The following is a 27,913-nucleotide window of genomic DNA, read 5'->3' on the forward strand; positions in this document are numbered from 1 at the left end:
AAACACTCTAATCTTCTTCGCAGTATCAACTGTGCTAATAAAATGCGTTTGTTTTCGATTTCGATTCGAGATGTGTGTGCCATATTTGGCTTTGCAACAACTCACAACTTGAAACAGATGCAAACACACCTGTAGCAGGTGCGCTTACAACATCGAAAAATTATGGCCTTTCTTGGTTGCCTTGTGCAAAGGTTTGGTTGCTGGAGATGCAATTGATATAACTTCCATATCTCTGTAAACTCAAAGAAAATGTTTCCAATTATGAAAGCCGTCAGCGGTGCAATTGATGAGCACCTGCACTTGTTATTGCAACTCCTTCTAATATTACTGGTGCAGGAAATGATTATTGTTGTAAGAGCATGGATGCACCATGTTCGAGAACTCTTTCTGCAAAATTCTGTGCACGTCCGAGGTTAGAGAAAAAGAGACGTAAGTAAAGAGTTAATTAAATTTTTCTTTTACTGTGCTTCTGCGTACTTAAGAAATTAATATTTTAATGTAATAATGTTAATTTTAAATTGGAACAACATTCTTGAGGAAACATGAAAGTTGATTAATTCGTCTGTTAAAAACCTGTAGATAATATTTCAACATTTCAAATATCATATTTAGAAATTTGGAATGCAATTAGCAAAAAATGCAAAGGTATATAATAAGGTATATAATAAGGTATATAAATCTAATCTTGAGGATATCAAATATTTAATTAGTGTAAATTCTTTTTAATTTCGTACCTTTAGAAAATTTAATTTCGTATTGCATTTTAATAATAAATTTGAAATTTGTGTTTTTAGGCTTACATGCAAGTATATGTTACATTGAGAATTTATGAATCTTTATATAGAAAAGAAAATTTATCTATATTTGTCATCACATTTAATTTAACACTTCTAATGTAAAACAATATTTCTTGAGATTTTTATTAGGAATTTATGTTTGTTTCCCTTTTTCCATTAATTTAATGTAATTCTTATATTCTTATCTCTCTGTCTCTCTCTGTGTGTATATATATATATATATGGAGAGAGATGTAAATAGATAGAGAGCGAGATAAGAAGAAATGAAGAGCATTTAGTTAAATACTATTTATGCCATATTTATGCCACTCAGAACGCTCCGAAATTAATTAATTAAATGATAATTACGTAAATTGTCTTTAATTTGTGCTCTCCTGTTCTAGAGTTTGCCAATTTTTATTGATATATATTCCATATTATTTATTTCTCCTCTTATATAAATATAGTTTTAAGAGACAAAGAAAACGTGAATGAATCGATTTACTTTAATCATTTGATGAATTATTTATAGCAACTATTTATGTAAGATTTAAATAAAACTGAATCAAATGTTTAAATCATATAAGAGCTGTCTGCTTAAACAGTCGGTTGCTTTTAAAGAAACCTTCTATGAGAAATTGATTCACATTAGTTTGTTTATGAGCTAAACCAGGAAAATCTATTCAACCAGAATTTGAGTAGCCGTTAACTGAATATATTTAACCTGCTGAACCACTAGGCTGTAACTGCATTTGGGAGACTACGCTGTTGCAAATATTGTCACAAAGCTACATACGTAACAGAGAATATACACCAGCATACTAAACCTTTATTACGGCAATTAAAGCAAATTAGCATTACATATACGATTAAAACAAACTCCTCTTTTTAGCAGAACTTTCCCTACAATATTTCTTATTGAATAGCCGACTAAGTGCAAAAATAATTAACGGACTGTAAACAGATTATCTGGCATGCAGTACTTTATGCTGGGTGCAATCACAACTTGCTTTTAATGCTCCTACAAATGCAGTTGAACTTCGCAACAGCTATTACCTACGCAGACCTTTCAGTCTTGACCTTCTTAAAATGTAATTCCTAGCACCAAATATTTCTTAATCCTGGTGTGGCATATTTCGGTACATCATAACAATACTTTTAAAAATATACGGATATACATATATAATGATAGCACAATTTTGGAAGCACTGATGTAAGGATACTGAGACGTAGAAGCGTAGCAATGTTGTTAAGCGTGGATACTTGATCCATATTTTATAGGAACAAGTCGAGCCGGATTAATTTCCTTTTTTATTTAAATTCACATTTGTGGCCAACAATTCACTTGGCACTCCAATTGTGCCTATTTACAGAACATTTACATTTTTGATACTATGGCGACAGCAGCAAGCATAGATGATTGCAGCAGCGTAAGCAAAAGAGTAAGCAAAAAGTGACGCAGGGTTTCAGAGGAAGAAGAGAGTGTCTGACTAAAATTAGTTGTCATGTTTTAGTGCGTAGTTGAAGGAATTCGGTTAATTTCTGGCCCCAGAGGATACTTTATTGCGTAATTGAAAGGATGAATACATAAGCCAAAAACTTCCAGATATGGCCGTTTCGAAACATAATTTTATTGCAGGATAATTCCCATCAGATCATCTTTCTGTAGATAAGATATTTTTTAATCATAGTTGAATGCAATAATTTCCATGTACACGGGTTTTAAAGTACGATGTCATCATATGCATGTAAGCAGCAGCGGGGATTGGGAACGTCTTGTCAGGAGGAAAGCGTAAGCGAAAGAGAGCGTAGCAATTCAGAAGAAGAAGGGAGGGAGTCAAAAGTTTCAGTTTGCGTTAGAAAAAGTTTTGGTTTACAACTATTTGATTGGGCAAGAGGTATCTGCATTATGCGTTAAGTTAGATCGCATGATTAATTTGAATGATACAATTTAGACATATAGCGCTATTTTTTTGATAGAGAGAGGAAATTCCCAAATTAAATAAAAAATAAAGCAGATTATAATCAATTAAAATTAGAAGTTTGTTTTCATATTTTGTATCTTACATGTACATATATATAGATATTTATACATAGAGAGAGTATAAGTAAATAAAAAAATATCTCCTGCGAAATTTGAAGTGAAATTAGATAGAAAAGGAATGCTACTGTAGAAATTAAAAATTGGAGTTTTAAATACTTAAACTTTAGTAGTTAATAAAAGTAAAAATAAAGACTAAATTAAGGGTTAAAAGAACGACTAAAAACATATAATTATCGCTAATTCCATAGAAAGATCCCGACTTATCAAGGGGAACTGGAACCTCTCCATACGACCACCCACATTTCGTAAGCAGAGCGACTCATCATTTCGCTTATCTGAACGAAATCTTTATTTAAATTTTTATTCAATTTCATAAAATCTAAATTTAAATCTGTAAAATGTTCAGATATGAAAAATAATTCTCCCACACACTGATAGACAATTAAATTAATTTACAATTAATTTAAAAAATAAATGTAGTATTCAAACAGAATAATACTTAGACAAAACATAAGGAGGAATGAAAATTTATATATATATATATATATATATATATATATATATATTATAAATTACGACACGGTATATATATATATATATATATACATATATTGTATGATCTTAAATTCATTTAGTGCGAAAACAAGTTACTATTACTTATGCAAATGCTGCAAAGTTAGTTAATAATAATTTATTTCCTAAACAATATTGATTAATTGATTATATTATCTCCTAAGTTTAATCAAAGTAGAATTATTTTAAAAGAGTGAATCCATACTGGTAAATTAATTTATATATACATATATATATATATATATACCGTGCCCACAAAATTCCATACCCGGCTTCATTTTAGAACCATTGGCAGTATGCGTATACTTCTAATTAAAAGAATGTTTTAAATATTTGTGTTTGGGCATTTTTAAATTAAAAGAGATCAATTTCGTAAAAATTACTGTAGAATCGGTATTTACTGTCTAGGAATATGATGTTTGTAAACTTACTTCTTAGGTGGCTGTCTAGGGGCTAATAAACTAGTCCGATTTATATAAAACTTGAATATTTAATGAAACATGAATAGTTGCTACAAACTACTACAAAGTAATTACATACGTAGAAGGAAATAGGTGAGATTATTTTCAGATGAAGAGAAGGAATCATCTTTACATTCAAACATCTTTTAATCGCGTCATCGTCTTAATGGCGGAATCGTCTGACTTCTATCATCGGAAAAGTAAAAGATTTATTTTCACAGCTTGTCGCGTCATCTGATTATAATGAACGATGCCATCCCACAAATGCTCGTCCATCCTGATGGAATGCGGCCTCGCATTCTCGTAGCACCACCATCACATCTAGGGATCTGAAAAATAAAATTTAAAAAAACAAAAATAAAAAAAATAAATTGTTAGTTACTATTGAGGGAAAAGTCGTCCTAAAAGGTTTATTTCAGCCATCTTTTCTCATCATCTTAACATCTTCAGAAATAACGGCTTTATCTCTTCTTCAATGCTCTTTTAGTGTTCGTTCATCTTTAACAGTCTATCTGAATACATACATTTCACAAACACGTCTTCTTTGATGTTGTCTGGTACAATTCGTCTGGATTCATCTTTACATACGTCTTAATATCGTCTGAATGCGTCTTCTTAGATACAGTCTGGATACGTCTTCTGAATGCATGTTAGATATCTTCAAGATCGGTCATTCGAATGCGTCTTCTTAAAATCGTCTTCTTTAAGCCGTCTTCCTTCATACATTTCATCCTTAGACACCGTCTTCAGTCTTCTTAAATTAGTTCACGTCTTTAAAATAATAGTATATTAGTCATAGGGAGAAATTTGTCTAAATCAGGAATAATCAAAATCGTTATTTCATTATCAAAGATTTTCGATTTTTTTCCTGGGTCTTCTGAATCTGCTTTTTCTCTTCTTTTTTCTCACCTTCTTTAATTTCTTTTGTTCCGTCTTTGCTTTCCGTATCAGCGTCGTTGTGATCAGGTTTTCTGACTGACTTCTGCTTTTCAATCTTCTCTTCTTCTTTGTTGGTCTCTGTAGATTCTTCGTCTCCAGAGGCTTCTTTTCCTTCTTTATTGTAAGGTATTTCACTGAAATTGTTCTAGTAGAATTCACATTTGATTCATCATCTTTAGCAACTGACTCTTGTTGGGAAAAATGATTCTCTTCAGAATCTCCTTCTGCAGTGTCGTTTCTCCTCGTTGGCTTCGAAGCTAATTGTATTGTGTTTGAGTTTCCTTTTTGCACTAATTCAAATTCATCTTTAATAGCATCATTTTCGTTTACAGAAGAATCTGCGTCACTCGGGACATCATCAGAATTCACAATAAGGGAATGAATGCCACTTGCTTTGATTGTAGATGAAGTGTCCAGTTTGATCACATTCTGTACTGTAGCAGGAACTATACTAACAGGATCAGTTTCTGGTTTTGGAAGTAAAAAACCATAATTAAAAACTTTTTCAAATCCTTCTTCAGAACCATTTCCATTGCAATAAGCATTTTTTTGCTCTTCAGAATCATTCTCAGATTTCTTGTTTTCTGCGATAAAGCAAATATTTGATCTAAATGAAGAACCATCAATTTGGAATTCACCTTCAAATCTCTCTATAGGTTTGTTGCCAAATTCTGTTAACTGTAGCTCTGCCGACTTAAGTTCAGAAGAACCTATCTTCTTATGTATATCTTCTCTGATTAGCGTTACTTGACTACCAGTATCTATTAAAGCATCAATTTGCAAATTACTCAAATTAACAGTTTTATACATTTCTTTCTGACAAGTCTGAGTTATTGGAGTTACAGCTTTGGCCTCTTGGATATTTTTAGATGATGCTTTGGAACAATCTGCGGCTTTGTGTCCAAACAAGTCGCATTTAAAGCACTTAAATCCTTTACTCTTATTGTTACAAAAATTCGATTTATGACCTAAACTTCCGAAATTATAACACCTTGGCTCTTTAATCATACTAGGTATAGCGTGTGTTTTATTTTGTGTGTTAGTACTTGAATAATCCTTATTTTTCGTATCTGGAACGCGAATTTTCTCATAAATTTTTAATTTCTCTTTGAATTCAGAAATAGTTTTACAACCGTACAAAACAATTTTGTTACTACTGTGATCTGGTATCCCATTGATTACATAATCAAGAATTGATGAATCATCAACAGAACCGCGACTGGCTATTTCACGCATGGCAATTAAATATTCAGAAAGTGATTCACCAGGTTTTAAGTGTCGTTTCTGTAACAAATTATGAAGTTGTGCACTGTTTATTTTAGAACCAAATTCAGATAAAAGATTTTCTTTTAATTTGTCCCATGATATTATACCTTTCAAAGACATAATAAATACTTTAGCAGAACCAGTAAGCAATTTTTTAGCAAACACAATTTTCTGTAATTCCGATAACTTAAATAATTTAAAAGATTCTTCTAAATCACCAATGAAGGATTCAATTGGATATGTATCAGTGCCATTAAATTCAGAAACAGTTTCTAAAATATCACGAAAATGTAAGGAAATATTGCTAGGCATTATAATATTTTCATCCACTGAGTTATTTATGGGAGGTGATTCTGACCGAACAGAATTAATATCATCATTTTTATCAGAATCATAAACACTTCCGTTTTCAGATAACTCATCATCGTCATCACTTTCGGATTTTAAAAGCTTAAAATCACAAAGACTATTCAGTATTAAATCACAGTTTTATCAGGATTTGAATCATAATTAAGATGTAACAAATTACACACAGAAATAAAATCATTTGCAGTAAGAGTTTTAAGTAATTTTTGTTTTGTTTCTTCAATATTAAAATCAGATGGAAAACGACGCAATCTAGCTCTATTTTTTTGATCACCCAAAATTCCAAACACAATTTGATGTAAAAGTTTAATTGACTTAGTAGGCCCAGTCTTTAAAGAATTTGAAATTCTAGGAATAGAATTTAAGGTAGTCATCTTAATTCATTTAATCATAGAACTTAATCATAAAACTTAATCATCTTAATCATAGAACACTATTCTTAGAAGTAACAATGTGGAAATAATCGAAACAAAACTTACTTCTCTTCTTTTGTAATATTCATCATGTTTCTTCCCAGGCTCATCGCGGCCTGAGCGCCCAAATCTGAAGAATCGGTATTTACTGTCTAGGAATATGATGTTTGTAAACTTACTTCTTAGGTGGCTGTCTAGGGGCTAATAAACTAGTCCGATTTATGTAAAACTTGAATATTTAATGAAACATGAATAGTTGCTACAAACTACTACAAAGTAATTACATACGTAAAAGGAAATAGGTGAGATTATTTTCAGATGAAGAGAAGGAATCATCTTTACATTCAAACATCTTTTAATCGCGTCATCGTCTTAATGGCGGAATCGTCTGACTTCTTTCATCGGAAAAGTAAAAGATTTATTTTCACAGCTTGTCGCGTCATCTGATTATAATGAACGATGCCATCCCACATTACAAAATTTAACTTTTTATGTGTTCCTCTAGTCGCTGTACTTATGTTTAGGGAACTGTTTTATTTGTTTTAAAAATAAGACTCAAAACAAAAACCTCGTGAGACAAAAATTAACCGAGATATTTAATTTCGAAACTCGGGACATATGATGTAACTTTCAGTTTTTCGTTGAGGAGTCCGTTAATATATAAATTAAAATAAATCGACGTCGATTATTTCCTCTTGATTTCGTGATTTATTAAATGTCTTGTAATTTTGTTACGTTTGGTATGCTGAAAGAAGTTTTACAAATGTAACTTATAAATTCTAAAAATTATTAATATAATTATAAATTTTTATTACTTCAGACTCTTAGTAGCATAATCGTACAACTTTGAATCTAACAAACACTTTTCGTTTTTAATTTATGAAAATAATATTACGAACTGGCAACGTATTATTACTTTGCTTTCTTTTCTTACGTGTGTTGTATGTTTCTGTATTTTTACATAATTTTTCCTTTACCTTTCCTCTTGGTATTACATTTTCCGCTTGCTCATTGTACTAGCTTAACGACTTTCTGATGCTTCTCCCCATTTATCCATTTTCTAGAGCAAATTTTAATACTTTTTATATTATTGAAAGACAAAAAACAAAGAAACATTAGTATAAATCTATATATAATTTTATTATAATCAGTTTTAATTATAATCAATTCACTTGGCACTCCAATTGTGCCTATTTACAGAACATTTACATTTTTGATACTATTGCGACAGCAGCAACCATAGATGAGTGCAGCAGCGTTAGTTGAGATACTGTTTCGAAGCTGTGCATTTTTCGATTTGGGGTAGTCTTCGTCCATGTATCCGCATATCTTAAACGTTGTTTCACAAAAAGAAGTTATGTTTTTTCATAGTTTTACTCTTTTAGTGCCCACTCCGTAACTCTTGATGCACACCATTTTGCTATTGCTATATCTTTCCTTTTCCAGTCTCCTAAAGTCACCCGTCCATCGAATGCCAACGTCTACAGCTACCTTCTGCTTTGTCTCTCTCTTTTCCAGTTTCTTATTTGCCTCACGTTTTGTTCCATCGATACAACTTTCTTTATTTACGTCACCATTCTTTCTATACTTGTGTAAATTTCAACTTTTTCAAATACCACAACAGTGTTTATCAAATTAGAATAGGCACGAAAAGTAACAGACAATAAACCGACTCGTATACAATGAAAAACTGCATTGCACTTATATGACAGTCATTTGAGTCATAGGGTAGACGGTTGCACTACGCAACACAGTCGAGAGAAACAGCAATGGTTAAAAAATTCACAGCTTATAGTTCTTGTTGCCGATTGATTTTTTTTTCTATGGTATGTCGGAAATCGAAGGTACGATAAGCGAGACTTTACTGTACAGTTTGGAGGAAAGCATAAAAGTTAAATTTCATAACTTTTATAAAATTGATTTTTTTAAATTTAAAAATACCAAAACATGAATATTTGTATCACCCTTTTTGTAACTGGAAGTATATGTCTAGGACCAATGGTTGAGAACCTTTTTTGACGCAGGGTTGTCTTCAATTACTTTTTGCAAAATTTCAAACATTTTTGTAGCAAAAATTTCATTGTGAAAACAATATTTGATGCATGTGCTCTGCTTAGTTTCATTTGCCGCCACTTTGGGGAATCACCGGAGAATATAAACACATTGCGTGTGGGTATATCGTGAGGGTTTGGCCGCAGACTTACGCGTGTAGCGGTCGTTTTCTGTAGAATCTGGTGAAAGTTTGGACATTTAGTAAGATCGCAATAAATCAGTACACACAAGCACCATAGACACTTATAGTGCCCAGTGTAATTTGAAGGATACCTGCTCTCCGGCATAAATTTTCTTAAAAAATCGTCCTACTACGTGTCTCGCGCTCTAGCGGCAGACCGCAAAAAGCGTAAAAAATACGTTTTTACTCATGCAATGTATTAATTAAAGAAGAATATTTTAGCAAATTGTAAAAGAAAATGAAATATTGTTTGTTGCTAGATGTTTATAAAAGTCGTAACAGTTTCTGAAGGAACTTTGCAAACGAGTTCTTAGGTGCGTATTTTCAGTGAAACATTCCATATACTTTTTGATGGCAGTAATATTTAGTTATTTAGTAGTAAATGAAACATTTGCATAATTACAGGCTTTCCTTTATCTCAATTTTATCGTTCGTTACATGTTATGCAAAAATTATACATGTTTCCATTTTTGACAGAGAAAAACTTAAAACTTTGTGATTAAGATGATTTCTGTTTTGCCTCCTTTCTAAAAAGGAATTAAGTTCGTTTAGTTTGGTTTTTAACTAAAGATGTCCTGAATCAGTAATGCAAATAATTGCTTTCTTTTTCTGATGGACTATAGCTCAGAATGCTCAGCTCTAAAAAGAAAGTTAATCAGATTTTAAAAGTGCACATAAGGACATAAAAGACAGTACTGTATCTAGAGTAACAAAATGCAGCACTTCTAAGATTGAATCACTACTATTAATTCAGCCTTGTTAATCAGAAGTTTTTCGTAATGCTAAATTCCTCATAATCTCTATTTTGGTGTTCATGGAAATCTGCAATAAAAACTACATGGCATAAAATATGTCTGCATCATCATGAAATATATGATTTAATAAAAATGTTTTAAACAAAAAGACGCTTTCCAAGAGCTTTCCATGATTTGAATGAAATTCTTCTGGCACTTATGAACTCTGGGACCGAATTAGGAAACTAAAAAATTAGTAACAGATTCATCTATCATCTATCTCACCACCCTGCATGAAAAACATGTGTCAAATAAGTTATATCAAAACTTTCGAACAGAAGTAAATTGCTGTTTTGTTAAAGCCTGCGGAAATGAGATGCAAAATAGTTAAAAATAACGATATTCAGTTTCTCCTTCTTTGTTATAATCATATAAATGGTAAAATGAGCCAAGAATGAATATACTGTCAGACAGTTTTTTTAAATATTGAGTACCATCGCCGAATGTTACGAGATAAAAAATCTCATCACAGAAGCTTGCTAAGAGGTGGCATTTACAAGACTTTGTCATTGTCACTGGTGGTGGACATTTTGAATATACTTACATGTTCTGCTGCAAACATTTCTAATATACTTCTTCCTTTCCTACAACAAAGTGAGACAAAGCGTAAAATTATCACTTTTGCCTCATTTTTGTTTGTACGCGTTTTTGCATATTTCTATATACATATTTCTGTACAGTTTCGTATACACAACGGCTTCCAACACACACCTCCTTCCATTGCAAATAGAAGATTTGAAACATTACATTAGAAGAGATAGACAAATGAAAGATTAACAACATTACATTACATCCGGATATTTTCGTTTTCAAAATCATAGTAATAACATCTTCCAGTTGCCGCAAGAATTAACTTTGAGCACAAAAACAGAAAGCGAAGTAATTGGTGAATGCACCATTGCTTTGAGTGAGAACTTTAGCTCAGTGAACTTGTTGTTCAGCAGATGTGCTGAAGGGATGGAACATTCTAACATATTGATAACAATGATTCTTCTCATCACAGTTTAGTAAAACAAGCTCATAAGACTGCAAAGGAAAAAATAAAATATCATGATAGAGAACTTGTGAAAATCACATGAGCATCAACAATGGTAATTGTTTCCTTCCAGTTGTAGAGTTGCGCGCCTCCAACCTGTAAGCAACCAAGAGGTGACTGTTGAAACTGGAAAATAGACAGAGTCTTGCTAAGGGTTTAAGTCCCTTTTTATTCAACATAAGAAATTACAATTGCGTGCTCTTGACGCTCACAAACTACGCCGACTCGGCGGTAAAATAAAAATAAGAACCTGAAAAGAAAATAATAACAAGACTCTAACTACGAGGCTCTCTAAAAGTAAATAACCTCACCGCGTTTTACAATACCGCTGCTAATTCAGCTAACTTTGAATATCACGTTGAACGATTAACAATTCTCCGAGGCAAACACACAGGCCGAAACGCGGGGTTCTTCAATTTCTGGCTAACTACCTCCGCGCTCGTGAAGTAAGAACAGCACACCTCGAACTCGTTTCCTTTCTATTTAACTCAGAATACTTCCGCTGATAATTTGAATCCTTGCGCGTTCTACTAAAATTTACATACTCTGGCATTGGCAGTTCCAGGGGAAAGTAAGGCTTGACAGGAAAGATAGTTTAAACTTAAAATAAATGTTAGTTAAAATAAATATAAACCCTACATTTGCCGCTGCCAGAATTTGGAAAACTTGGAAGCAGGTCCTACAAACGACCTGTTGTAAAGTTTCTACAATTCTGAATTCTGAACTAACTCTCAAGAGCCTCGTTTACACAAAAAAATCTTATGTAACAAAATGTATACTAAATTTCTGTCGATACTTATATAAATCTCTCTTCTTACAGCAACTTTTCCTGGACTTCATCAATCAATCTTGTTCTTTTCCTTCCAGCATCTGGAAGGAATAAGTATCAGTATCTTTCTAAATACATTATAATTTACACTTTCTTAACACTGAATAAATTTTTGCTTTTAAATGATTCGTTTTCCTTAGTTACTGCTTACTTCACATTCATTCAATTATTCAAGCATTAATTTAACTTTACCCTGGCTTTCCACCATGTGTGGTGTCGAACGGGAATATTCGTGTTTTAGTCTTACAACACTTCCCCTAACCACCATGATTTGTTAGAATTCAACGACCAAATAGACACACCTTACTCGACATTCTACAACTCGATGAGCTACTTTAACATTCTTAAAAATTCAAGTGTAGGCGGAGAACCCTACAAAACACATTCATTCTAACTTCCCCCTCATTCATCTTTAGACATGCAGGCTTTCGCTCTAAAGCATGACTTTATCTACAGTTTAATACTTAAATTCGAATTCATTGCTTTTAAGCATTTACTTTTAGCATCTAAAATTTTATGCTTCTAGACTAAATTCTACTTTTACATAAGTTTCAAGTATTTACGTATATTTACAAAATTTTAATACATATGATTTTTACAATTTACCATAAAATGAATAAGAGAAAATAAATTTTTACTTTACTCATTCTTCGCCAAGCTGGCGGCACTGAAACTAAAATTCTTATACGAAGATACTTATATCTTATACAAGAATACGAAGTTATTTTTATCTTCGGCCAATTTTTGGCTTTAACATAACAGAATTAGTCTTTCGACCAACAGAAAATGCTTGTTCTTAGCTTTTATACTTAAAGAAAATAATACTTTTGCCTTAGGTAAATAAAGTAAAACAAAACTAAGTCTCAACCGAGACATATTGACTTTCGTCAAAACATAGAACTTCGTACTTATGCATAACATTTCGGAACAAAAGAAAAATATTTTATAGAAGATTTTAACTTATCTTTGAGTTTTCGATGATTGAAACTCCGTCATTCTTTTCTGGCAAAATTGTTCCCACATTATAGGTTTCCTGGACGTCAATCTTCATCTTACTGACCTCCGAGTGTCGTCCACATTAGTTTTTCTCTTGCGTCCTCTGCATGCTGGCCTCTTGGCGGAGTAATCGTCGGGTTGCTGTCTTTTTCGTTTTTCGTTTCTTGACGTCCTCCGGTCTGGAGTCCTTCTTGAATTTCTTCTGTTGGTGGTGGTCTTTTCGTTCCTCCTGCTGTCTTTTCATTTTCGGGAACGGCGGCCTTGTTTGCACCTGACTCTCTGGCCCTGGGAGCGTTCTCCTTGATGTAGAATTTCTACTGCGATACGTTGTAAGTGGTGTTTTCCTCCTTACCAAGGTTTCTTTACGTGGCGGTTTTGCTTTCTTGTTTTTCTTAAATGATAGAGTCTGAAAGTTTTCGTTTCTTCTTTTCGGTACCGTCGCATGGGTTGTAGAAGGGCTAGGTTTCTCTTCAGTTCTCTGCTTCTTGGGTGGTGGAACGGCTGACGTTACTTCTGGACCTTCTACTTCTTTTACGCTTGAGCCCTGAAAGAAACTTTTAAGGATTTCAAAATCATTTGGATTATAGTATTTTTTCACCTGGTCGGGACTTGCTTTACAGATCTCCTCTCTCTCATTCTTAAGGTACAATACGACTCCTTTGATTTCCTGAATTACATAGGGGCCTTCAAATTTTGGAGCTAACTTTGCAGTAAAATTGTCTGGGGCACTTGATAAAGAAAATTTCCGCTTCAATATTTTATCCCCAACTTTAAAATCTGTTTCACGGCGTTTTCTATCGTAATACACTTTTTGCTTATTTCTTGCCGTATCCGAGCTTTTAAGTGCCTGATCAATAAGTTTTTGCACATCTTTCTGTTTAAACTCTTGCTCTCTTTGTTGCACAAAGAATAATTTATCTAAAGGCGTAATTAACTTTCGGCCTAAAAATAATTCTGCTGGGGTTTTTCCCGCAGTATCGTGATTTGCCGTTCTTAAAGCATAAGCTAATTCATTTATGTAGCCATCCCAGCGCTTGTGATGTGTGCTAACGTAACTGCGAATTATTTTTACAATGTTTTTATTCACTCTTTCTGCTATGTTTGCCTGTGGTTTATACGGAACCATTTTGATATGGCGTATGCCAAGTCCAGTGCATATGTTTTCAAATATTTGACTAATGAATTCTTTTCCGTTATCGCTAATGACTTTTATCGGTGCACCGTATTTTAAAATGTATCTGTGTAAGAATGCATCTGCGACTGTTTTGGCTGACGCGCGTTTAAGTGGAACAATTTCTGTCCATTTTGAAAAATGATCTACTATTACTAAAAGAAAACGATTTTTATTTAACTCACTCTGGGGGAAGGGACCAAGAAGATCTATGCCTAAAATTTCATTCGGAAATGTAGCGCGAATGCTATTTTAGTACCCGGCCGGGCTGTAATTAATATCATTTATTAACTGACATTGATTGCAGGACCTGACATACGCAGTTACTATTTTGTATAATTGCGGGAAATATACCGCCTCGCGTACCCTTTTTAAAGTCTTTCTGACTCCTAAATGACCCGCAGTTTTCGCGTCGTGAAATTCCTTCAAAATGCTTAATCTAAGCGAGGCTGGGATGACTGGTTTGTACTCGAGATTTTCGTTTTTTGTTTTCGTATAAAATAATAAATTATCTATTATTTCATAGTTTTCTGCTCTATTTCTTATCGCATCGATATCTGTGTGCTCAAAGATTTCGGGGGTCTTTCAAATATGCATAGATATTTCCAAATTCAGGATCAGCTTTCAGTTCAATAATAATCGTATCTCTAGAATCTAAAATTTTTGAAGTCAAGACAGCGCATTTAAGTTCATTTCCTTCATCGTCCAGTTTTATACGAGAAAGTGCGTCAGCTACATTGTTTTCCTTTCCCGGTTTATATTTTATTATTAGATTATATTCTTGGAGTTTTAAAGCCCATCTTATTAACCTGGGCGTTAGGTTTTTCCCCGAGTAAAGTCTACCAACAGCCGCATGATTCGAAAAGACTGTTACTGGCGCTTTGCCGAAATAAACTCGAAATTTGTGTACAGCCATTAATACGGCTAATGTTTCTCTCTCTGTAGCTGTATAATTCCTTTGTGTCTGATTCAACGTTTTACTAAAAAATGCCAGAGGATGGCTATTTTGCATAAGAACCGCACCCACCGCATAGTCCGACGCATCTGCTGCAATTTCCAGGTTTTCGTTCCCCTCCGGGAATTTCAAAACATGGGCATTGATGAGCGCTTCTTTTAATCTTTCGAATGCAGTATTTGCTTCCGCTCTCCACGTAAATTTACTTCTCTTTCTTTTAATTACTAAGAGTGGTTCAACAATATTAGCGAAATCTTTTATGAAAGACCGATAGTAAGAACATAACACAAGGAAGGAAGAAAGTTTCTTGGCGGTCATGGGCGGTGGAAAATTCTTGATTGCTTTTATTTTTTAATCTTGCGTTTCTATACCCTTTTGCGAAATTTTATAACCGAGATATTTAAGTTCTTTAGTTGCGAACTTGCATTTTGAGGCGTTAATTGTAAGACCGGCCTCTTTTAATAATTTAAAAACTTGTTCTAGATCTTTAATGTGTTGTTCCAACGTACTACTCGTTATAATTATATCATCTAGATAGATTAAAGTTGATTTTTCTAGGACAGGCTTTAGAACAATGTCCATAGCTCTCTGGAATGTTGATGGGGCCCCACACAACCCAAAGGGCATGCGTAAAAATGCATAAGTGCCCGATTTTGTTATAAACGCGGTTTTATGTATGTCTTCGGGTCTCATAGCTATTTGATAGTAGCCAGACGTTAAGTCCAAAGTAGACATGTATCTTGTAGATTTGATCTTTCTAATAATTTCCTCTATAACCGGCAAAGGGTAAACTGGGAATTTAGTAATACTATTTAGTTTTCTGTAATCGATAGCAAACCTCCAAGCCCTTTTATCCGAAGGAGGAAACTCGTTCTTTTTCCTACATAGTACGACTGGACTCGCGTACTCACTATTTATGGGCGTTATTATTTTATTCTTTAACTTCTCCTGAATATGTTCTTCGATGATTACGTCTTTTTGTTTATCATAACGATATGGTTTAGTCCTACAAGGTTTTTCGGCAGTTAACTGTATCTGATTCGTAACTATTTGACAACTACCAGGCTTTTCTGAAAACAAGTTAGAAAAATTACTCACCACTTGCTGGATGGCTTGACTTTAATGGTCATTCAGATGGCTAAGGTCAACTTGCGGTTGCTCCACAGGTTCCACCACCCTCTGGTCCATCTCCAGCACCACGGAACTGTCTTGAAAATTCAATTTGGCCCTCGCGGCCCTTAAAAACTCCATACCTAAAATAAGAGGATTTTGCAGATTCTTCACTACAAAAATTAATATTTTGAGGCTTTCCTCTTTTACCTGTATGTTTAATGATAATTTCCCGATGCAGTGACAGGTTTTTCCAAGCGCCGCTATAATTTCCGTATTTTTGGTTTTAAATAATCGTAACCTATAAAAATTCTTTTTGAAGAATGTTTCACTCGTAAAATTTCCTTCTGCTCCTGTATCGATGAGGGCTTCTACTGGTACATCGCCAACAATGACTTGTATAATTGGTAGATGTGAGTTCTTTACGATGACCGTATTTAAATGTCTTTTTGAGGGTTTTTTAAAACTTCCGGGGTCTGGACCCTCGCTTTCACAGGCCCCTCTACTCGTTTAAAGCTTTCCTTTCAACTTCTGCCTTCTGGGTACGCGGATGTTTATTTTCGAATTTCCTTTTTGGGCCTTGACCTTCGAGGTTCGATGAGTTAGCTTGATAGCTCTTTCACCCATAAAAGCGGTTTGCATTTCTGGTTTGCTCATTTGAAGATTGCCTTCGCGTACTTTGAGAATACTTTAACCCTCTAGCTTTTTCCCATGGAGGTAGGAAGTAAGATGGAGTCGCCCTAAACCCTAAACAAGTTTCTCCGTAACCTGCTCTGAAGCACCGGCGATCCCTACGTGGTGACCAAAACATTATGTCATTTACCATTGAGTTCTATGGGATTTGACACGTTCGGGTGTAAATATTTTGTAATTACGTCGCAAACATACATATAAATGTATATATTTTCTTTTTCTACAACACTTCAGAGTCCTAAGTATGTGAAAACAACATATTTTTAAACAACATTTCATTCAGAACGGAATTAAATGCTATACTTTTCACAGGACAGTTTTCTCAGAATGGTTTAATTTGAATGAAATATTTTCACAAGTTTTCGTTAATTACATTAGAAAAAAAAATTAAGGTAATTCGATTTTATTCGGTTAAATTACAAAAATTAAGATCAAAGTTTATTGTATTATTAATATTAAAATATATTATTTCTTTTCTATTTATAGATACATTATTTCTTTTCTATTTATAGAGCTTCTTCCTAAAATACTTTCTTAAATATGACATGATTTTTGGCTTCTTTTAAATCGAAAAATGTAAGTCAATTTATAATTAATGCTCTATTCGGTTCATTTTAAATTAGAGAATTATTAGGAATTAGCGAAATACTTTAAATAAGTATTTCGCTAATTCCTAATAATTAAATAGGTATTAAATAGTATTTGACTTTCTCTGAACATTTCTGAAAGGGAATATTTTTTTTTTTTTTTTTAAGTATTATTTAAAACTTGTAACTGAGTTATTATAAAATGTAAAGGGAATAATTCTTTTAATTATACTTTTACCCTTCATTTCAACAATACATATTCCAAAACTCTTTATTACGTTCTTAAGTGCGCATCTCATAGCATTTGCTTTACAATACCTTTTAACAGATTGCTTTCCAATACGAACAATTCTTGCTTAAATAGTTTTGTAACGTATTTGTCAACAGGATTTCAATTTATGTTTACAATTCAATATTAAGGTTATTATATATTTAGATAACATTTATAATCATTATAAATTAGATATATTTAATCATTAGATTTCTTCACAGTACTTTCACAGTTGTTTATAAGTGAATAAATTCTTCATTTCAAATACATTTATAAATAATTTAATGAATATTTAAGTATTTTGTCAAAGGCAGATACATGCTTTTTGCAAGCACATGCATAAATACCCATACATATTTCCTATTTATCATTCCCGGCATGTGCAAATCTATAATTTCTGTGCATTCACTATATTTTTCGTGTAAAGTAATTTACACTAATTTAGCATACACCCGAAAGTTTTACATAAAAAATATATATGAATATAATTTGAATGAAAATTATAAGTATTATTTTTAATACCCACTCAAAGGTCAGTTTTTGTTCACAATTCCTCCACGATGGCATCTCTCTCTTTAGGCAGATAGCCCTTGCATGCGTTACTCTATTTAATAAAAACTTAATCTGACCTATGTGCCTAATTACAAATATTTTAACATACATAATTTTATATTTACCTACCTCCATGCTTTTTCCGCTATTCTGCGATTTTAAAACTTCACCGCCAATTCGAAGAGCTCCTGCAATGTGCTTGGGTTTCTAATTTCGAAGTAGTCTTGAACAGCAGGTAACAATCTTGGTAAGATTATTTCAATAATCTCCGCGTCGGGTTTCTTCCCATACAGCATATCCGTCAGCTTAATTTTTCGCAGAATAAAGTTCGTCAACTCTTCTATATCCCGTTGATAGAAACTATAAAGTTCGGCTTCTAGCCTTGCTCGATCTTTCACTATGGGGAAGGCCTTTAATAACGATTTTTTGAAATTTTCAAATGTATATGTCTGGCCTCCAAATTCCCCTAATAAAAATTTGCCTATATTCTTCCACCATAGCGCGGCCTGTCCTCTTAGTGCAGATGTGGCGATGGCAACTTTTTGTCTTTCAGGCACAGGGTAAAGCTGAAAGTGATTGTCGAGACTTTCTAGAAATATCGCCACCGAATTTTTTCCGTCGAAATTGACGTTTGGCTTGATTGACGCTCTCAACGTCTGGACCAGGTATCCAAATCCTTCCAATTGGCTTGCCATTCCTTGTTGTTGTCCCGCGGCTTCCATCCGATTTTCGGCCATTTCAGTTCGATAAGAGTTCGGGCGCCAATTTAGAGTTGCGCGCCTCCAACCTGCACGCAACCAAGAGGTGACTGTTGAAACTGGAAAATAGACAGAGTCTTGCTAAGGGTTTAAGTCCCTTTTTATTCAACTTAAGAAATTACAATTGCGTGCTCTTGACGCTCACAAACTACGCCGACTCGGCGGTAAAATAAAAATAAGAACCTGAAAAGAAAATAATAACAAGACTCTAACTACGAGGCTCTCTAAAAGTAAATAACCTCACCGCGTTTTACAATACCGCTGCTAATTCAGCTAACTTTGAATATCACGTTGAACGATTAACAATTCTCCGAGGCAAACACACAGGCCGAAACGCGGGGTTCTTCAATTTCTGGCTAACTACCTCCGCGCTCGTGAAGTAAGAACAGCACACCTCGAACTCGTTTCCTTTCTATTTAACTCAGAATACTTCCGCTGATAATTTGAATCCTTGCGCGTTCTACTAAAATTTACATACTCTGGCATTGGCAGTTCCAGGGGAAAGTAAGGCTTGACAGGAAAGATAGTTTAAACTTAAAATAAATGTTAGTTAAAATAAATATAAACCCTACACAGTAATCGTAACCATGTAATGCTGTCATTACGAACAGATATATCATTTGCACAACTACAGGTGATAAGAGCGTTGCAATTCCAGGAACCCAGTGCTTTGCCTACCACTGACAAACTAAATTAGATGATTAAGGAGAAGTTTGAACTTGGTTTTGATCAGTGTCACATAACTTCCTGTCAATCGTGTTAGCTTCAATCATGAAATTCAATTTGTACTTTGGCGACAGAGGACCGCACGTACATGTATAGATGGTCTGAAATGCCACAGGTTCCCAGTAACTGTTTGGAACATATGTCTGGGCAGCTCTGCTTTGCGACTGCCAGATAATAATTTCATGATAATCTTCCATATTACTCTGACGGCAACACAATTTGTCGGCGATTTTCAGAGAGCATATTTATGAGTTATCCCTATTCAAATTTTTAACAATATCTGATGAGTCTTAGAAAAACGCTCTTATGGTTGCATCCGCCATTTTCATAGCTAGCCCAACTGCTTTTTTTGCCAAACGAGAATATTTGGTAAACAATGTAATTAATATATCCTCATTCTAAGATGTGGAATAACCCATCCATTTGATTCGTAAATGGCACGTCATCTCAAGAAGTTGTTCAAAATCGCTGTGTTTTAGTACGAAGGTAGAGCAACCATTTGTAGAGGATATAAATGGAGCCACAGCATTAACATCAAAGAATTTTTCTGCTTTGTTGTTATTCCTTAGCAATTGCAATGATTTCATTTCTCATTTCTATACACTACACACACTAAACTTCAGCCTGCTCATATAATTACCTCAGGGTCATGTTTTTTGCTCAAAGTGTTTATTTACAGGAAATAACACAAATTGATTTCGTTTATTGTAATTCTTTTCTGTTTGAATTAAGTTCTTATTTTTCGTATAAAGACGCCCCTTACTCTAACCATTCAGCGAGGTATTCAGATTAATTACTGATCCCCAGCATATTTTGAGAAAGTCAGAATATGTTTTACGCTTTTTATTCGATCAAGTTTTACTTCAGAAATATTGCGAGTAATGTGTCAGTGAACTCAGCTCTTGAGTAACGTAAAAGATAGGGACTAAGAGGCAAGACTCTCATTTGCTTTTGGTCGAGGTACTAAGTACAGCGTAAATCGTCATATTTTGTTATAACAAATTGATTTTCTATACTTATAACTAGTTAAACAGACATAATTATCAATATTATGTTAAATTTAAGAAATTTCCATCTAATTATTTATTTTGTGTGAAAATAATATTATTCCATGCTTAATGTTTCGAAATATACATGAAAGATCCATAAATATATTTATTAATATCAATGAAAGAACACCGGATTTTTTCTATGTACAAATGTATTCTCTTAAAATTTTATTTCAACTTTTCCTACTTTGTTTTTGGAACAGTACAGCACAACTTGTGCTATGAACGAAACTTTTACTACTTCTGGATATTTAAACTAAAATAACAGACAATTAAAGCCAAACATAACATAGTTTGTAAGGTTTTAATTTAAACTAACCAAGTTTCTTTTTATTTTAAGTTACCCTTTCCTGTAAACTCTTATTTCAACTTCCCTTCAGAATAAGCGCACTGTTCAGCTTTATGCTAATTTGTTTTGGAGTCAAGTTTTGTATTTAAGGTTAGTGAGAAACTTCTCAAGGGTGAGAGAGCTTTTAGTCTCAGACCACGTCGGCTCGGTGGACGTTCTCCAGAATATTTAGTATTTAAATTCTTACGCCTTAGTGCTATTCCTAAAATACTGATGGAAGTGATTTAAGTGCGTTAGTACTTAGCAAAGGCTTGCTACGCACCATAAATAGGCCAATCTCGCGTTTAAGCTCTGTGACAGTAACTATTTAAACGTCTACTGAAGTTTTACTTTTAAAAATTGCTTGATTGTTTAAGACCCAAGCGCGATTATTATCTTTTCTGTTATCACTCCCGAGTTGGGAGTTCCTGTAAATAGTGATTTCAATAAAAGGGTCTTTTACATCCTTCTTACGTTGTAATTCTTCTAGCACTCTTAAGAACATAGCTGCATTCAGCTCACTGTTCGAGTCAGGATATTGATACTAGCACCATTATGTTTGCCAAAAGTATGCACAGAACATCAAGTCCTGATAAGTTTAGGACTATACATAAAATAATTAAAGCAAGCTGGATGAAATATTTTACCAGCGCGTATATTAAAAGATCGTCTAGAGAGAGTGTAAAGACGGAATATTACATTTAGGCAGAGTTGGTGAGAGCGCTAACAAGGTTCCAGAAGCACTCTACTACAGATTCAAAACCCTCAGCTTAAATACACAAAAACCTAATTTGCATTCTAATGAGGAATGTGGGAAAGAGAAGTTATAGTAAATACTTAATCATAACTACTGGTTAATTAACGTAAGATGTCTTGCAAATTGCTTTGTCAGAATATTCCAAAATAATATGCTAGTAATCTTTATAAAACAAGTGCGTATATATCTTTGCAACTTAAGGACTTTGCAACTTCCTAGAGTTTCTTAGCTTTTTATTCATAGTTTTGCATTTTTATAAAGTTTATTTATTTCATGAGTTGATCTATCAGTTCCTTTTGATTACGCGAACAATTTAAGAACTTGTAAGACTGCTGAAGGACTTTAATTTAATCTACTTTATTCTGTATGTCAATAATTAAATTCCTCAGTTATATAAGTTTGCAAACATTTTTATAAAACCTGAAGCAATCATAGTTTCATGCAAAATCATTAACTTTGATTATATTGATTATTTTCAGGTCCCGTGACTTTCTTCCAATCTCAAGGTTTCACAGATTTTTATGCTGTTATCAGCAGAGGAAGCAGTTCTCCCGGTCATTTTCTTCTTTGTTTTTATCAAGCTAAGTATTAATTCCGTAGTAATAAATTTCATTTATGGCTTTTCTAACATCTTTCCAATTCAATAATTCCTTTCCCTCACTAAAACTTCCTCTTCATTCAACTCTTTATAAACATGATGACATCTTGTTTTCACTGATAAATCCCTTTTTATTTATCCGACAATTCTACGTGTTTTGCATTTAATTATTTATAAAATTTACTTAAAGCTACCAGTGGTGAGGTGATTAAAACTACTAACACTTTTGTTTCAATCTAGATTCGAATCTTTGTGTGTGTATGGGCTAGCTTCATGGTCCTCCCCATGCATAATACAAACACTAACCAATGTTTTCCTACAGCAAGCCTTATACGAAGTCATCTTACTCATAGACAGACAGCTCTTATTTGCTGTATTATATTGAGATGAACCTAAAGACAAAGGGCCTAAATTACTGAAGTTATGAAATAATCAGGTTTAGGAAATGAATCTGAACTTGATTACTGAAATTGAATTTCTCTTTGAATTTTCCAGTCCTTTTGTTTATCTTGCAGTATGCTGAATTTGGTCCTTGCTTGCAAGTGAAGTAAAGAATAAACAAGCTTTTCCTGTATCAGTGTACTACTTAAACATTTCTAATACCTATGTAACTTCAATGTATTAAGATCATTCGGAACATTTTTCAATGTTTTAAAGTAATTAACGAAATAACTTAATATTTTGGTATCCTTAGCCCCTCCTCTTCAACTTAACTTTAGCCAGAAGTATGCAAATTTAATAAGCTATTAAGAAGATGCTTGTGGGTGTAGAAATAAAAAGGGTGGAGCAGGTCGTAATAGTTAAGACACAATAACACGCCGAATAAATGTTAATTCAGAAGTCAAACAACAAAAATCAGCGTTATATTGGTCTATAAACTAGTCCTGTGAAAATTTTGTAAATATAACGCTGATTTTTGTGGTTTGACTTCTGAATTAGGTCGTAATAGGTTTATCCTGCTGAATGAAGTTATAGTGGCAAATTCTTAGACCTGCATTTGCAAGTCATTGACGTTAATACATATTCAAGCAAATGACGTCAGATTAACCTTTACTAGTGAGTAATTTTAAATTCCTTAATTAAACAATTGACAGATGACCAGCCCTTTAAACTTCATGATTTTGAAAAATAAAATTGAAGACAGTAGTTTCGGATCAAAATTAAATGATGAGTTATATAATCAATTTGTTATGCTCTTCATTTAAATGCGTCATATATGTAATACCTTAAAAGTGTATGATGTAATCTATTATACAGTAAATTATGTAATATAATTAATTGTTCTGACTTCTCTAGAAAGTAATTTGTCAGCTTAAACTTCAAAAGGGTAGTTCTGTTTTCCAATACGTACGTTGTTTAAATTTTACTGCGAAATGGGTCAAATTCTAATAAATTAATTTAATTAAGTATTGAACATTCTTTCATCTTTGCAGCTCTTGAAAGTATGGGAAATATTCAAATCTTGTGTCCAAAGTCTTGCTGTTGCTGTCCAAGTAAGTGCAAAATATTAAAAGTGGACAACATGGTTGTCCACATTTCTTATTCTTTTGTTTACGGTCACGCAAATAATTTTGGAAATGAAAATACAAATACACCTAAATTGGATCTGATATGAATATCCAACATCATACTATACAAAAATCAATACTGCAGACATCTTTGATAATCGTAATTATGATTTTCTTCTCAGACATTAGTATTTCCGATGGCCAGTTGACCTTTACTTAGGGGTAGGATGACAGTTCAGTGCTGTTCAATAATCATTTTTAACACAGGTACAACAGTATGAAAATACCAATGAAAATAAACATGCATTCTACTGGTAAAAGTAACAGCTTGTGTTATTTATATTTCTCGCAAATAATTTAATGAACCCTGCATTTAACCGTACGGAGTATGGATCTTTAAATTTTCTGCGTATTATGCTCTCTTTGAACCTGCAATTGACTCGCGTAGTTCAATCCTTCTGGGAGAGAATATTCAAAGAAAATGATTCAAGTCTCCCTTATCTTCATAGATGCATTGGCTCGAGTTAAATTTTCTTTCGAGTTAAACTTATTAAGCTTGGCAGAATAGAATATGATTTAAGAGGAAGCCAGCCAGAGATATTTAAAACTAGACTTTGAAACTAAGCAAAGAATTTTTCTACTAGTTACTAATGAATTCGTTTTTTCTACTGCCATTAATTCCTAGCTAAAGTTACATTAAGCTTTATATTCACATTAACTTGAAAATCGAAAACCTAGTGGACCTCAAAAAGAATAGTGAGCCCTTTTATGGAACTTACTCCCTCGAGCATTTCTGGCGTTGGAAAACTATTCCCATTTCTTAATGCACGGAATAAATCTTTATTATTCACTGCTTAAATTAACACGAATCAAAAGTTAAACATAACCGTTTATGAATACAAATGTTTGGCTTTCATTTGTAAATAATCACAATTTTGAGAGATTAAGATTTTCTTCTTAATTGTTATTCTTTACCTTACTGAAAGCGTTAATTTTAAGAAATAATAAATGATATATTTTTTAATTAATTTATGATAACATCGCTTAATAGAAAATTTTTTTGCTACCAAATTCCGTTTAAAGTCGTACTTATCATTTTAAACGTAGTCCAATGTATATTTCTCGTATCAAAATTATATATATATGTATAATTTCTCATCATATCATAATATACAAAGTCATCATACCATATTTATTTGTATCAAATCATCTGTTCTGTGTTTTTTGGTCTTTTTTGCGAATAATCACTTCGTATTTTGCCATTTTTTGAACGTATGGTTATTTACAGATATATTTATGTGTATTATTAAAGTTATTTATTATTTTTTCTTTTATATCTGAAACTTTTCATAAGCATTTCTTAACAGCTTTTGTCTTCTTTTGTTTTGATATAGATCATTTTCTGCAAGAAAAATGAAGAGGTTCTCTGATTGAAAATAACCGCGCAAAAAACTTCTCTTGTTGTTTTTAATGATTAAGAATGTTTTTATTGTTAAAAACTGACATTTTAATATATTTTTGTTAATGAATTAAATTCTAATTTTAAAATATACTTTAATAAAATTTTCAGGGTTAGTAGTTTATTGATGCTTAATATATTTTGCATTAGTAGAGTAGATACAAGTTTTATTTATAATTAAAAATATTTGATTCTTGTCATGAAATCTATTATTATTAAATAATTAATATTTTTTAAATACAGTTAGATCCAAATATACTACTTTTAAATAATTTATATTTTTTAAAATATTGCTAGATTCAAATACACTATTATGAAATAATTTATATTTTTTAAAATGCTGTTAAATTCAAATATAGTATTATTAAATAATTTATATATTTTTCTTAATATGGATACATACATTATATTTTCATTTTTTGTTAAAAATTGTAGTATATTTCCCTCAAAAATCTTGCAAGTTTAGAATCTTACAGAAGAAATTAATTATAAATGTACCATAGTAACTTAAGTAGCAGTAATTAATAGAAAAAAATCTTTGAAGTTATATGGCCTTCCAATTATTCTAATATTTCCTACCTGATAACGGTATTTATTATTCATAATTATTACTTAAGAGATTATGCTTCTGGACTTCAGAGAGATGTATCTCGTTAAACAAATGATTACAGTCCTTGACATTGAGCTATTTGGAAAAACCACTTATGGCTGCTATTCAGTTTATTTTTCAATATAAGGTAATTTAAAGAAGTCCAAAATTATCCTTATGATACCCTTTGGATCTAATATTATATAATTATTCCAAAATTATGATTCCGAAGTGATATAAAAAGATAAAGCTCTAAGTTAATAATTAAATAACAAAGCAATTAAAGCTCGAAGTTAATAATTAAATAACAGAGCAGTTTATTTGTTTATAAAAAGCCCCTTGAACTTGCCATTTTCCTACCAAATAGCTTTATTCTCATGCACTTGGTAAAGAACTGTAGTTATTCTTAATAAACTGAATTTCGAATTGAGCTATCTGAATTAGTTCGGAATTTTTATCATGAAATACCTTTTCAGATCTGATAATATCAAATGTTTCATACTATTAGAAACTAAACTTTCAGTAGCTTATTTTTCATTTTATGCCATGAGAATATTGTTATTTTATTATATAATTCTTTTTTAAAAAATTAGTGTATTACTTGTGAATTATCTGTCATTTTTATTTGCTAATAGAATTACTTGTGCACAAAATTATTTATGTCATTATTAAGCTCTGAATGTTTTATCAATTAATGTAATTATTTTATGTAAATACTGTTTCTTAAACCTTTATTCAGCTGAAAATTATAATTTTGCTGTATAGTAGTATTATATTTGAAAATTACAAAGGAAATTCAAAATTGTTTATGTGTGCTACCATTGTTTTTGAAAATTTTCCAAACATTGTATACAAACATCTTTCTACATTGCAGATCGTTTTAATTGCGATAAATGCAACCGTGTGTTTACATCGCAACAAGCATTAACCAATCACATACAGCGCCATAGACCTGATGGTACGGAGAAAAGGCACAAGTGCAATATTTGCGCCTATGCTACCAAATACTCGAGCCACCTGAGACAACATATGTTCACTCACAGCGGAGAGAAGCCACACAAGTGTCCGCACTGCCCATCAGGTTTCACTCAAAAATCCTTGCTGCGTAAGCACTTGTTGACTCACGAGCCGAAAGAGGCGAAACTGACTTGTGATCGTTGCTCGGAAAGCTTTTCAGATGTCAAACAGCTACTGAAGCATACAAAGAACCATAAGCGTGAAGACAAACCTTTTCGCTGCTCTGTTTGCAGCAAAAGGTTTTCAAAATCGTCTAACTTAAAAAAGCACGAAAAGAAGCATGCAAAGGAGCATGTAAAGGAGGAAAAGTTTTCTTGATTACTTCAGCTTCAGCAACTCCTTCAGATTTTTTATAAAGGATTTTGTTCTCATTTATATTTAAGTAAAAATAAAATGTTGCCTTGCTAATAAAAGACTCCGTATTTTCTGATTTTTAGCGATTTACTTTTTTATGCATTTCTATTAACTTTGGTTTCCTTTTACTGTATCTTCAGAAAGAAAATAATTTATTGTTAGTTCCCTTATTATAATAAAAGAAAAGAAAAGGAAGGTAATAAAATTATATATATCTTTATATTTACTAGTGTAAGATATTTACCCGAGTTTATGTAAGAATTCTTAATGCTAAAACAGAAAAGTAGATTTTCTTTTTCGAATCATTTAGAACAAGAGGATGAAATATAAGATGAAAGCGTTCTTAACAATTTGGTAATAAAATATCACTAAATTGTTGAAAAACAATATTCAAGAAAAATTATTTCAGTTATTAATAAAAAAAACACAAATCTGTCATATAAGTTATACATGTGTACCCGATAAAATTTTTGAAATAAAAGGAGAAAAATTAAATAAATATCTTCTTCTGGAGAATAATTTAGATCTACTCTTTGCGTATAAAATAAATCGTTCATTCATGAACCCAGCTCAGTTAGACGGAAGACACCGGAGGTGGAGGTTCGCGCTCCAGAAAGCAAGGAAGTAACTAACTCTTCGACGGCAAAGTGAATTTTTCCACAGCATCCAGTTGCAGCTAGCACCTACTGTTTCATGCATCAGCTA

At 32.6% G+C, this 27,913-nt stretch overlaps 1 protein-coding gene across 3 annotated transcripts; it reads left to right on the forward strand.

The window, feature by feature from the left end:
* On the forward strand, positions 1-27,902 carry LOC118186545 (uncharacterized). 3 transcript variants are annotated; one of them, XM_035356655.2, is made up of 4 exons: positions 1-429; positions 22,163-22,237; positions 23,715-23,774; positions 25,184-26,853. In XM_035356655.2, exons 1-4 carry the CDS (start codon positions 360-362, stop codon positions 25,204-25,206), a joined length of 228 nt encoding a protein of 75 aa, XP_035212546.1. In that variant the 5' UTR covers positions 1-359; the 3' UTR covers positions 25,207-26,853. The 3 variants fall into 3 exon arrangements, with proteins under 3 accessions (XP_035212546.1, XP_035212544.1, XP_035212545.1); XM_035356653.2 differs by having other exon boundaries at positions 169-429; positions 26,712-27,902; XM_035356654.2 differs by lacking the exon at positions 23,715-23,774 and having other exon boundaries at positions 175-429; positions 26,712-27,902.
* Positions 27,903-27,913: the final 11 nt, after the last annotated feature.

This window comes from Stegodyphus dumicola, chromosome 6 (assembly GCF_044657685.1).
Source record: "Stegodyphus dumicola isolate Sdum_Otavi_A_Nest chromosome 6, ASM4465768v1".
Taxonomy (NCBI): Eukaryota; Metazoa; Arthropoda; class Arachnida; order Araneae; family Eresidae; genus Stegodyphus; species Stegodyphus dumicola.